Below are 14,148 nucleotides of genomic sequence, written 5' to 3' on the forward strand. Positions count from 1 at the left end.
ACAGAATAAACTTTTGAGGAACAATAGCTTGATTTTTATTTACAAGGATCAAGAAGGTTTTTGTTTGCTTAAGGGAAAATCTATAACTTGGTAAATTTTTGTTTTCAGTTCACAAAGATCCTGGTGTGAAACAATTTCATTTGAAGAAAGGAGATTGTTTAGAACTAATAGGAAATAGGTTACCTAACTATAAACATTTCAATTTGAAAGCTCCAAACCAGAAGTATCTGGTTAGAACTCTGAAAGGGTTCCATGCGTTTGAGAAAGTCTAAGCTCAGTTGTGTGACTAACCACAGAAGAGGCTACAAAACTCTGAAGTCCAGCAATTGAACAAAACAGTTAAAACAAAACTATAGATTTGATAAGGAAGAGAATTCTCTTTTGTATTAAAGTATTGTGAAGTGATGATGTTGGAATGGATGTGATTGCATTTTTTTTACTGTTATGAAATTGTTCAAATTGTGTTGTATGTAAGAGGTTTGATTTTTGTCATTACTTCTGTGTAATAAATTTCTGTTTACTGTTTAAACCAAATCTGCAGCATTCCATACTAGTGTTTTAGTAAAAGGGTATCTCCTTAAATAAAAAAGGACGTCTTGTCAGATTTTGATCAGGGATCTGACTTTGTCCAGTAATACCAGCTGGGATCACAATTATGGAGAAATATCTGTCTTTCCATGATGTTTGCTAACATAATCAAATATTAAGATTTTTGCAAGACCTTAAATGAATTTAGTTTTTGCTTAATGTCTCTTTAACAATTGCTAGTGAGCAGGTGCAGTAAATGCTGTACTATACCACGCCTTGCTTAAATAGTTTGTACCACACTATATATTACATGAACTGCTGCACTCTGTGCAGGCGTGTTCACGTCTGTGACCAAACCACGATTCAGGATAAGTTTCAGAGCCCCATCATAGTGGCAGATAGGAGGAAGTGTGTTGTTCCGTCCCACCTTTCTTGTGAGACTGCAGGCAGTTTCTAGGTGGGCGAGTGTTCGCAACAAGAACTTTTTAAAATAGATACCAACAGTAATCCGATGTGTCATGAGAGACTAAAAGGAGGGTGGAATGTTTATGTAATACAGACGTCAGTAATAGTAGCTGCCCACATGTTGTGCAGTCATACTATAACAGGTAATAGACAAGTGCCAGTCAGTATCACGGCCAGCCCACATCATTAGATTGCCAGTGCTGATTCATTGGAAGTTTGATATATATCTCTTTCTCCCTTGCCTGGATCTTAATACAGGACTTCAGTGCAAAGGACTCTAGACTGAGTTAGTTTTCCTTGTTTAGAACATAACTAAGCAAGGAATTTGTTTTGCTTTTTTTCCAGGACAACATTAATGTTTTCTTGAAAGGCTGTCAAAAACTTGGTTTAAAAGAAGCCCAGCTGTTTCACCCAGGAGATCTACAGGATTTATCCAGTCGCGTCACTGTCAAGTAGGTGCTGTTTTATGTTTAAGTTGTTTGGATAGGTAGAGACTTTTGAATGTTCGCAATGTCTATGAGCTCTGTGACCTGGTGCTGGTATTAATATATTTTGATTGCATACACTGGCATTTATAGTTCAGAATATGTACAATGGTTTCTTTGTGGGAAACAAGAGAGAAGAAAGTAATTGGAATGAATGTGTAAGCAGTTTTGTTTTAAACTTTGTGTCAGTAAGAATATGGTAGTAGTGAAAGTTTTGTGTGGACGCAAGATCTACTGTGGACAATGCTGATGGAAACTCAATTATTTGGAATAATCTGGTGTTTGCAAACCTCTTTTTAATCACAAAAATATTCTGCAAGCCAGCTTGCAGTTTGGGGCACAATCGTATGTGAATCAAAAGTTGTTTAAATCTATTGGAAAAATGGGAGTGGAAGGTAGGATTCGAAGTTCAAATTTTCTGCCATTATGATCTTGGGACATAAGCCAGGTTTTTTTTCTTTAAATATGTCTCCATTTGAGCATGAGATATTTAGCTTGTTAAATTACAGGTTTTTCATGGAAAATTAACACGCCTGGGAATGCAATTTTACATCCAAAATCAAATAAAACTTTATAGTGTTCTTACCTCGTCCTGACTGAACGTGTCTGAATTGTGTTTTTGTTCTGTGGTACCTGTAACAATTTGGGAGACATTGTCACAGCAGAGAATCTATATATATATACTACACAAATACTTTATCTGTTTGCCTTAGTATGAGCTTGAATTAGTTATCTAATTCTATTGCTGTTAACTGTTATGCACTGTGCTATAAATTACACAGACAACCTAAAGCATTCAGTGTCACTCTGTCTACTTTCAAAGGAGTTCATGTGAATGCTATTGGAGTGATAAAGTGTTTTGTTTTGCTGGTTCCTGAGGATCTAATTATACACAACTGACAGCACCTCCAAGGTATACTTAGCTGTTATGCTAAGACTTGCTGGTGTTTTCCTTAAACAGAAAAATTATTCATTCTTAATAAATTAGAAGATATCTTGAGTTGGTGCTGGTTGAAGCCAGAATCACAACAATGCATACCCAAGTCTGGATCAGTGGTGCTGGAAGAGCACAGCAATTCAGGCAGCATCCAAAGTGCAGTGAAATCGACGTTTCGGGCAAAAGCCCTTCGTCAGGAAACGTGTCAATTGAATGTAAATGCACGTAAATATTGTTCGATGAGTTATCCTCATTCAAATACCTACCTTTTTCGTGAATGAATTTCACTAGATGTAAACATGGCATATATTTGCAGGGTGAGCTTTTCTCCTTTTATGTTCAAATATTCATTCTGTTATCAAAGTGGCTTACCAAATGATGGATTTTTTTTCTCAACGTACAGAATATATTTCATCTCTGAAATTTATGCTGTTAGTTAAAGTGACAGCATAGCAGTAATTTTGAAGATGATTATATGTTTTCTGTACATATGCGAGAGAGCTATTACCCAACAGATCTTTTTAATGATACAGGCTTTGCATAGATCTGGAAAGTTGACAGGGGCGTGGTTACATACTAGATTTGCACCGACGAGTATGAAATGAAAAGCTCTGACGAACTGTTTTGAATTTCTGTGCCAGATATTCTCAGGTTAGATGGTCTTTAATTAAACAGCATTTCAATTATAAACAATTCTATTCCCACTGCATGAATTGAAGGGGGAAGAAAGGTATGGGGAGGATTCCTTGTTTGCCCTGTTTTTAAGTTTATTCATTTTTTCCTTTTACAATGAAGGAAGCAAGAGGTAAAAGAATTAATTTTTAGAAAATTGTTTATTTACCTAGTTTGAGAATAATGGTTTTTTTTTGTTGGAATGATTATGCTGTATTAATTCATCTCTCCAAGTGGTGATGTCACTCACATAACAAAGTCTAGACCAACTTGACAGTTGTTTTGAGTGCAGGGTTCCCTAAGCTAACCAGTCTCCCCTTCAGGCTTTGTCCAGTTTCCTGGGTTTGGTTGCTGAGATTATCTTGGATTATTTCCCCTTGCTATTTACTATGGTTCTCCCTCTGATCTTTTAAGTATCATTTTAAGTTAAGTTACCACAATGAGCAACCAGAAAGGGAGATCATATTGATTGATTTTTTTTAGGAATAGCTTAAGTTTTTCATAACAATCTGAGGTTAATGCTTTCTTCAGTAAATAGATGCTCCAATCAAAAATTACTGCTTTCTTTCCCTTCCTGAATTTTTTTAATTTTGAGAATTCTCCTATCCAAACCAGAATGCAAAAATTATTTTCTTTGTTGCTTCCCACCTGTAAGACTTTTGATTATAGCTTGTGATATCTGTCCCTGGGTATAAAAAGATTGAAATCTTGTTTTTGGACATGGAGCATTGCAGGTGTTTTCAAGTTGCATAACCTGCTTTTGACACCCACAAGTGAAGGCAGCTGAACAGGTTTGCCCAGCTGTTTGGATCTGCAATAGAAAGTGAGAGAAAATGAGGCCATTAACCCTTTGCCATCACTAATATTGCTCTCATGCAAATATATGCATTGGATCAATAGGAGGCACTCCTTTCATCTGATGTTTTACCAAGCAGCTGTTACACAAGTATAATTTACATTTCAATTCGATCAGGCATACATGGGGTCAAATGCTATTTTCAGCAAATTGAGCCTTTACCTAAGATGTTGTGTTGAGACATCATGTATCATTATCAGTATTCGAAGTACAGAAAATTATCCTGGTGCTGTGGTCTACAATTGTTCCCTCAACCACCAACTGCTACATGCATTGCACTTCTACAAGTTCCAAGGTGCACTTTGTGTGTTTTTTTTTAATGTTGAAGTAGAGGAGAAGATATTAGGATCAGCAGGTTTATTGGTCATTTATCCTACTGCTATTAGTAGGACATTACCATTTCACTCATAGCACTTGGGTATCACTGACTGGCCAGCATTTATTGCCTGCCCCTAGCTGCCCTTGAGAAGATGTGGTTGTGAGTTGCCATCTTGAATTGCTGCAGTCCACCTGCTGCAGATTACAGTAGTAGCTAGGACTAAAAGAGCTGATAGAGATTAGGGACAGGAAGAGATGCAGATACTGGAAGAGGGTACAGGGAGAGGTGAAGGGACTGGAGATGCCTACAGTGATGGTGTTGCAGGGGCTGGAGGAGATTACAGAGATGGGGAGGGATGTATGAGGTGGAAAAGAACAGATGAGGGGAAATATAGATGGTAGAGGAGATTAGAGATATGGAGGGGTGCAGGTGCTGGAGGAGATTAGACATGGGCAGTGTTTTAAGTGTTGGAGGAGGTAACAGGTGGGACTACAAGAGATTAGACTTGGGTAATGTAAGGCTGAAGAGGATAGATACACAAAGGGGTGCAGGGGTTGGAATGCATTACAGAGATATGGAGTTGGACACTAAAGCAATGTACCTAAATATTTTATGCTCTTAATCAATGATAGAGGTGAGTTAGTGAAGTGTCCCTTTTGTTGAGATTTACCTACCAGGCATGCAAAGCAGGAATGTTTTCTTATCCACCTATTTAACTGATCTGAAAATCATGATTGTGCAAGATCAAGTACCTTTATTTACTCCTGGCAAGTTGTGCTGGATATGAAACAATTATCCCTTGCGTGTTGAGTACTTTGCAATCATCATAAGGTAGTCATTCTGTGCCTTGTTTTACTCGTTTATTTTGTTCCATTGCAGATTCTCCAAACTCACCCCTCCTTCAGGTTATATTTATGGCAAAACATGTGCTCTTGAGGTGGCAAAGTATAACTGAGTACAACTATATATTCATTCTTTTGCAGCTGATGCAAGTGCTATGGGTATTCTCAATACCTAACCAATTAATCGGTTAGAGGGTGGAGTAGCCAAATGCCATTGTCTATCAGTCTGCTCTGTATTGACAAGACAAGTACTGATACTGCCTCTCCCTATTTCTCAACAGCTCATACCAGTGGTACTGTGTCATGCAATTTTATATTCCATCATGTTTTTAGCCTTTGTCCCCACAATTTCACTATCTGTACATAGCAACAACTCATTTATGTGGAGGGTTATGAGCTGAGGAGATTATGAAGATAAGGAGAGCAAGATTTAAAAACAAAAATTTAATTTTTAAAATAGACGTTTTGCTTAACCAGAATCTCTCGGAACTCAAGCACGAGTGATGAATGACTGAGACTTAGTGCAAATAAGAGGAGTGAGGTTGTTTGTAGTTACCAAGGAATGCATTGGAACAGTCAGGCTGAGAAGTAACAAAAGCATAGGTAAAGATTTCAACATCAGGCAAGGTAAAGCAGGGGCCAGTTTGAGTGATGGCATGGAGATCAAAAAGACAGGACTCTGCTGTCAGAAGTTCATCTGAATGTCAAATAAGTTTGGTTATACCCCACACAGCTGTGAGGGAGAAGGGTGGAGTCATTACCATGAGTGAAGGGATTCTTGCAGGCTCAAAGTATGGTTTCACTTATCCCAGTTTTTAACTGGAGGATGTTTGTGCTGATCCACTGCAGGATATCCCACCACTGTGTATTGGAAAAGTAGTCAAACAGTTTTGAAGAGTTGATGGTGGGGTAGAACCAGATGACCTTGGCTTAGTTTAAAAACTGGCGATGTTTTTAGATGACATCTTTGAGAAATAGAATGTCAGGACTCGGAGATGATGAAGGCTAAATCCTTGAAGGCTGTCAGAAATCATGGTGCAAGATGTCAAATCACTGTGTGGGTAGTTCTCTGGCTATGACTGGATAGATAACAGTAGATCTATTGAGTGCCATACCATCCACAGTCTGGTGGAAATTTATTGGCGGTCAAACCAGCTCTGCTGGTGGGTCAAGAAAGGTACGAATTTTCCCTTTGTCACAGTCTCTCAGAATCTCAATTGTGATATTGATAGGAGCCATGTCAATATTGCAGCAGGGGCCACATTGCAGAGAATAAAGTTGAGTTTTCAGAAAGATGGGCAAAATCTGAGAAATCGAAACAGGGAGGAATGCTTGGGTGTGATTGTTTCCAATGATGGTGAGGTCAATAATTGTCATTTTCTGAAGAATGCCTAATGAAATGCCCATTTTTGTATCATCTATTTTGCAATTTTAAGCAGGAAAACGTTTTTTTTCAATGCTTTTATTTACAATGAAACTAGTCTGAACAATGAGTGATGGAAGTGGAAACAAGAATTTGACTTATTTGACACTCCTTTGTGGAAATGTCAGCTTGGGTTGGGCATTCACTTGATGAATTGCCTTTTTTGGGAACTGTCCTCAGCAGTTGAGATTCCGCCAATTAGTTGTGACTAATGCACTTTCCTCCAAAGAAGAGTCCACCTTCACAGCACGCAAATGCGAGTCAAAATGTTTCATGGCTCGCAGGAATGTCACTTCAACCCCCTAGGCTGTGTTCTGCAAACAACCCTTCTGTGCTTTTAGGTGTTATAACCTGAAGGCCTCGCCCAAGCTCTGCAATTTGTTTTGGACGGTCAACAGAACATAAGGAGACACAAATAGAGAATTATTGAATTGCTTAACTTTAGAAAGAAGAACCCCCCCCCCCCACCCTCCTCACTGTAGAGTCATAGACCAAACAGCCTGTCACAGTAATTGGCTCTGGTTCAAATGAAAGCTATTCACAGAAACTGGAAGATGCTTTAAAAAAGGAAAACGTGCATGGATACTAATGCATGTATTTTAGTCAGACTTTTCCTGCTCCAAGTATTTTTTCCATGCAGTTTGTTGAAATTGCTCGCTGAAAAAAGGGGCAGAAATAGGATGGACCACTGGGGACTTGGGACGAGTTCTTAGTTAATGAAACTAATAATTCAGATGGGCACAAAGTAGAGAAGGCAATCAAGTAAATTAGCAATGAATGAAGTACAGAAAGAGATGAAAGGGAAAAAAAAACGTATTTTGATTGAAAGAAAGGCAGGTAAATTGACTGAGGAAAAGTATGAAAGAAGCTTTTTGCATGTTAAATTGTAGAAAATTTCCAAGAATAATTTACTACTAGGAGCACAAGACTCTACTTTCAGATCTGGAGTGATTGAATGCGATGCATGAACATAAATCTGGTCCTCGCACAGTTGAGTGCTTGGTCTAAAATGTTTAATTAGCAATTAACATGTAAATAGCACTATATCCTAACTCACAAGGAGGTTGACTCTGAACTGTTTTCAAGTGGATGATGGTGGAATGACGCAAGTTGTTTACCTTGTGGAAATGGGCAATTCATAGGTTGTCTCCTTGCTGTTTAAGTGCTGAATGATTTATACATTGATCTGACTTCATTTTCAGGGAGGTGGGTGAAGGAACATGCTGTTCCTTAAACCAAAGCAATCATCATGGGTCTGTGTGCATGGGATGTCCATGCACAATCAGTCACAGCCTCTGGAGGAGGGTGTGCTAAATCTCTCATTCTTGTGGTGACCTGTATTCTTTTTATTGCAGTTAACTGCGTTTACTGGCAGTGTGCAGAGATACCTCTGCATTTTTAAAATCTAAAATCTTAATGGAATAAAGAGGATAAAAGCTTTCATCATCGCTTCTACCCATAAATCTAACTTTGAGATAGGTGAAACATATACTCTTAAGTTCAAAAACAGGTAATGGACGGGGGGAGCCACGTCTTTAGGATAAGGATTGAGCTATAAAAGAACCTGGGATTTTCCTTAGTGCTCCTCAACTATTTATGTTCCCTTATAGGTGCAACTTATCTAAAAATTGTTTCTAATTGTCAATTTTATCAGTGATAGGATGGCACTGCTACCTCAGTGTCAGAGAGCTGACTTTGATTCCACCCTTGGATGCTGTCTGAGTGGAGTTTGCTCCTGTTTCCTCCCAAGTCAAAAGATGGGCAGGTTAGGTGGATTGGCCATGTTAAGTTGCCTATAGTGACCAAGGATGTGTAGGCTAGGTGGGTGAACTGTGGTAAATGCAGTGTTAGAGGGATGGCATGGATCTGGATGGGATGCTCTTCGGAGGAGCAGTGTGGACTCAGTGGGCTGAATGGCCTGAATCAACACTGTAGGGATTCTCTGATTCTATGGTATTTGTCATCTTTACCCCTGCCAAGCTTTTGAAGATTGTGTACCCTTTGCTGATGCTATCATTCTCTGACAATCATTGAGAGAGATTAGGATGTGATGGAGATTTATTTTTAGTGTTACTGAAATATTGAGTGGTTGCATTGTAAATGCTTTTGAATTGAATTTATTGTCGGGTGTACAGAGGCACAGTGAAAAGCTTTGTCTTGTGAGCAATACAGGCAGATCACTTAGTTATGTGACATAGATAGTAGGCAAACAGTGGCAAAAACAAAAACACAGGTACAAACGAATGTTTAAGAGTTTGTGAGTCCATTCAGTACCCTAACAACAGTAGGGTAGAAAATTTTGCGAATCTGGCTGGTGCGTATGTTCAGGCTTCAGTACCTTCTCCCCGATGGTAGAGGTTGTAGAAAAACATTGCCAGGGTGGGATGGATCTTTAACAATGCTGGTGGCCTTTCCTTGACAGCGGGCCTGGTAGATGGATTCTATAGATGGGAGATGGCCTTTGTGATTGTCTGTTTGGGCCAAGTTCACCACTCTCTGTAAACTTCTCTGGTCTTGAGTGGTACAGTTGCCATACCAGGTAGTGGTACATGTAGACAGAATGCTCTCGATGGTACCCCTATAAAAGTTGGCAAGGGTATTTGCCATCATGCCAAATTTCCTCAGCTGCCTGAGGAAGAAGAGACATTGTTGGGCCTTTGTAACCAGTGCGTCCACATGAAGAATCCAAGAAAGCTTGTGGATGACCACTGCCAGGAGCTTTACACTCTCCACTCATTCCACCACTGTGCTGTTAATGTATAGGGGGGCATGAGTAACATCCCGTGCAAGTCAATAACGAGTGCCTTGGTTTTGCGGGCATTGAGAGCAAGGTTGTTCTCAATGCAATATTTTTCCAGGTCTTCCATCTCCCATCTGTAGTCTGTTTCAACGCCATTTGAGATTTGGCCGACTATGGTGGTGTCATCAGTGAACTTGTAAATCTGGTATTAATCTGATATTTAGCAATGGAGTCATGGGCATACAGTCAGTACAGTAGAGGGCTGAGTATGCACCACTGGGGGGGGCTCCAGTGATGTGTGAGTGAGGATGAAATATTGTCCCTAATCTTAACCTATTGTGGCCTGTGGGTCAGGAAACTGAGGATCCAGTTGCAGAGAGTGAGGCTTAGTCCAAGATCGCTAAATTTAGTAATTAGTCTCGAGGGAATAATAGTTAGCAAGCTTTGAAGATTTATAGCTCAGGTTGAGGTTCTGGGTGTAGGTTTGCTTGCTGAGCTGGAAGGTTCCTATTCAGATGTTTCATCACCATACTAGGCAACATCTTCAGTGAGTCTCTGAACGAAGCTGGGGATAATAGTGTTCACTACAGCTCAGCCTTCAACGAGTAGGATTCTTACGTAGCTGTTCTTGGTGTCAGGATGTTCTAGGGAGGCGTGAAGGGCAAGTGGTATGGCATCTGACATGGATCTGTTGGTTTTGATAAGTAAATTGTGTTAATAATAACTACTTGTCCCCCTTTAATTTGTCAAAACGCATGGTGATATTTTCTAATCAACCTGTTTACAGCTGTTACTACACACCTCTTGAGGAAGTGGGACCTGATCCTGGGCCTCCATGTTCAGTGGTAGAGACACTGTCATTGTATCATAAGAGATTCCACCCCTCCTCCCCAACCAACAGACTCATCCATTGTGTTCATTACAACCAAGTTCCTTTTGTTATGCCAGAAATCATAGAAAAATACAGCACAGAAACCAGCCGTACCTGTGCTGTCCATGATACCATTCTAAACTATTCAGATCTGCCGACATGTCCATCTTTCCCTGTCTGTTTGTGACTGTCTTAAACACTGCTATTGTCTCTGCTTCTACCACCTCCCTTGGCGTAGAGCTCAAATATGCCAGTGGCAGTGTCCAAAGGTCGTCATGAATGGATTTCCTGTTTTAAGGCTTAAATAATGCAAGAACTTTTGACTGTAATACATAAAATGCTCTTGTTAGTACTATGTAATGAGATGAATCACTTATGGTTGACTGTCTATTGTAGAAATTATATTTTACTCCATATTTATTTACAAATGTGAAAAAAGATCACTGGGTTGCTCTCCCTTTTTGAGCCTTTCTGCTTGCACAGTGTTCTTACTGTGACTTCTCTTGAAATCTAGTCACAAGCTGCACTTTTTTATTTAAGTATCATTGTAATGCATATATACTTTGTGGTTTCATAAGCTCTAGTCTTAGTCTGTTAAGTTTCAATGCCGTTTCCTGACAATTTTACTCATTCACTGTGTCCCTGTTTCTCAGTTGCATTGGGTTGTTAAGAAAATCAATTTGGTTGAGAATTGTTGCATCACTGCACTTACACTCCGTTCCACCTGGATCACTGATTGCAGGCTTCTGATGAAGAGTGCTCCCTGCTTCAACAGTTGGTTTCTCAACAAACCACCTCAGTATGGCTAGAGTTGTTCAGACTGAGAGATCAGTTAATTTGTACACCACCCAATTTCCTGACCGTGCAGTGATTAACTAGACTGTCTTCTGTTGTCTCTATTTATTTTGTTTTTCATTTACCCAAGAGTTTAGTCTCTAACCTTGAAGGTGGGTTAAGAGTACTTGGGACGTCAGAACAATTTCAACAACTCCGAGTCCCAAGAAGCTGTATAAAGGTCAGACCTCCTTCAAGAATGTTGCTTAAAAAAGCAACTTTGTGAAAAAAAGAACATTAACTCCTTGTACAGTAATACCAATCTTTGCCCATATATTTTGTTTTAAGATCTTTTTCTTTATTTCTGTGTACTGCTATAGTGAATTATCCCCACCAGGGGCTTAAGCTGTGTGCCTTGGTCTAATGATCTGTCGATTGCTTTCAAAAGTGATGGAAAAATATGGTGTACATTTCATATCCCTGCAAAGTTCATTTTTAAACAAGGGGCATAAAGTATCTGGAGGAGAAAGATGGTCATCTGTAGTCTGGTGAAGTGCAGAACAAAATTGTTCAAAAAATCTTTTAACGTGATATGGAAAGGGAATTTAGCTCCCATGAGCACTTCAAGTCAGGTAATACAGTAACAACTCTGGGGAGAAAGACAAGAAGATTGAATGGAAGAACAAATTGGAGACCCTAAGAAGTGAGGATTTAGATGATGTGGAACACTGAATTAACTGTATTAGCTGTTAATTAGTCATGGTACGACCATTGCCGACAAATCACAAATGCTGAATTAATGCTTTAGTATTAGACAAAAGTAGAATTATCATTGACAAGGCTACGTTGGTCAGGTTGAGTGTTCCTGGTTAATTTAACTGCCAAAGCAAGATTGCACATTGCTCACGTGAGCAAAGTATGGGTCAAAGCTCTATTACTATTTCACCTGAGAATTCTGAAAACTATTTCCTGATTGGTCAAGTTCATTTCTTCGACCATCGATCCCCATGTACATAGATGAATCTCAGTCCTGCTGAATTGCAATATAGGTATTATGCAGTGAACATTTGCCAGGTCGAATCTGCCAACTAAGACTTTCTTTTGACCATTGGGATTTGAAAGGATGCTTTTGCCACATGTACTGAAAATCAGGTGGTTGTTAATGGAGCCAAAGAGGGTTTCCTAGTCCTGCAAGAAATTCATATCACCACCTCTGGGTAAAGTCACATTGAGTGCAAAGGCACTTTGTTGGATTGCACTGGATCTTAACTGGGATCAAAGACACCAGGCCCAATGTCCTGCCTGTGGAAACCCGTCATCACTGCCTACTGTCAGCACAACACCGTCCCAAAGCCTAGAATCCCAATCTGATTCCAATATAGAGGAGTGAAAGTGGGAGGAAGAATTGAGAGATATGGGTTTTGGGTGCAAGGGAAGAAGTCTAGCTGTCATAGAGTCCTAGAGTGAAACAACATGGAAACAGACCCTTCGGCTCAACTTGTTCTTAGCAACCTGGTTTTTTAAACTGAACTAGTTCCTTTTGCTGGCATTTGGTCCATATCCTTTTGTACCTTTCCTATCTGTGTACCAGTCTCAATCAAGCATTGAGTGCTTCTGAATGAGGGAACCCCACCTCACTTGGAATTTGCTAGCCATCTCGCAGAGAATTGCTTGTTGTATTCCCTGTGAGGGCATTAATTATCCACTTCGGGAATTAAATTGTAAGTTGAAAAGGAATTCTGGACAAGAACCTTCCTGACAGGATTTGATTGCGATGGAATGAGGAAGTATCTGAGGGAGGGCATTAAGTCCCACCTGTAGTTTCAAATCAGCTATTTTGAGATTTTGTGGTTAGCAACCGTACTAGCAAAAAAAACTCATTGACATTCTACTCAAACTTGTCTTCATGACACAATTGCTTTCATTTCTCACCACTGGTTTCCATGAAGTATTTCAGTTTCAGTTCTCATGTAAATTGGTAGCCTACAGAAGGAACTGTACGTGAAAGTGCAGAGTTCTGTGGCAAAGAAGGGGAAAAATTGGAATAATAATTGTTCTGCAAAATAGTAAGATACACCTCATGATGTATTTCCCTTCACCCCTTCTGTGGGGGTGCAGCATGTGTTGAATTAGAGGAAACCTGCAACAGTAGAGGAAAACACAGGCTACTTTAGTGACAAGAGAAGAAAGTTATTTTGTTTGAAGGAGTGGGATAGGAAGGACAGAAACAACAGATCACCAAGGATTTAATAAGGGAGAATTTGTGGTCGGCCCGTCTTGACCATTAGTATAAATATTCTTTTCTCTCCTCTGTGCATTCCAGATGAAATGTGAGAGACATACATAACTTACTGTTTCAGATGCCATCTGTTTTGGGAAAATAGAGCAAGTGCAGAGAAAATAGTATTAGCAGCCTTTTTTAGATTTGCAATTTGGAATCGTCCATTCTCAATGCTTTAGCCCGTACAGCGAATCAAACTAATTTTATTTTGTTTTTGAGTACAAGCTGACCTTTTTTTTGTGCTTACAAAATATTGCAACCAAAGATGTACCTCACATTACAATAGCCATCCTATATTTAGGCTGGTGCAATAGAAAAGGATTGTGAGTAGAACAGACAGACAAGTGGCAGATGTGATTTGAACAGTTGACTGGTGCAACTTCCTGAATGAGTGAATTCATATGAATAAATATAAGCTCTGTAATTTTGAGCAGCTCTTCCAAGCACAAACTAACTAAAAAAAATTGAATTTGTAAAAGAAACATGGGTTATGCCCCAGTTAGAGCAATATTATAATTTGGGTGCAATATTATAGAAGACATTGAAGTTATCAAGTACTTGATAACATCAGTACGCTCAGGATGGTGTAGAAATGAGGTAATATAGTTGTATGATTTGATCTATTAAACAATTGAGAAAGCCAAGGAAGAGACATCTCTAACAATGCTCAAAAAGTTTCTTGATTGTAAACAACACAACTATTTCTTCTGCTTGGAGACTTGGTGGTGAGGCCACCATTTAAAAATCATTGCAAAGGGAGCAAGACCATTTTTTCTTTCAACAAAGGTTTGTTGTGACCTGGTATGTCTTGCTAAAGATTATTTGTTTGAAACTAGCACCATTGCATCTTTTAAGGGAAAACTGGCTAGTGACTCTCTGTGCTGAAAAGTTGCATGGTTCTATGTAGCAGTCTGAAATTTTCCAACAAACCCATTACACATTGTTCATATTAAGT

At 39.3% G+C, this 14,148-nt stretch overlaps 1 protein-coding gene across 6 annotated transcripts in view; it reads left to right on the top strand.

Annotated features, from left to right (window-relative positions):
* The window catches only part of LOC132816395 (LIM domain only protein 7-like), a 238,405-nt gene that overhangs the window by 125,434 nt on the left and 98,823 nt on the right, over window positions 1-14,148 (top strand). For all 6 annotated transcript variants that reach the window (XM_060825901.1, XM_060825906.1, XM_060825903.1 and 3 more), the window contains one exon: window positions 1,339-1,445. In XM_060825901.1, the coding sequence (XP_060681884.1) occupies window positions 1,339-1,445 (107 nt within the window). The remainder of the gene's footprint in view (window positions 1-1,338; window positions 1,446-14,148) is intronic.

The sequence above is a fragment of the Hemiscyllium ocellatum genome, chromosome 6 (assembly GCF_020745735.1).
Source record: "Hemiscyllium ocellatum isolate sHemOce1 chromosome 6, sHemOce1.pat.X.cur, whole genome shotgun sequence".
NCBI lineage: Eukaryota > Metazoa > Chordata > Chondrichthyes > Orectolobiformes > Hemiscylliidae > Hemiscyllium > Hemiscyllium ocellatum.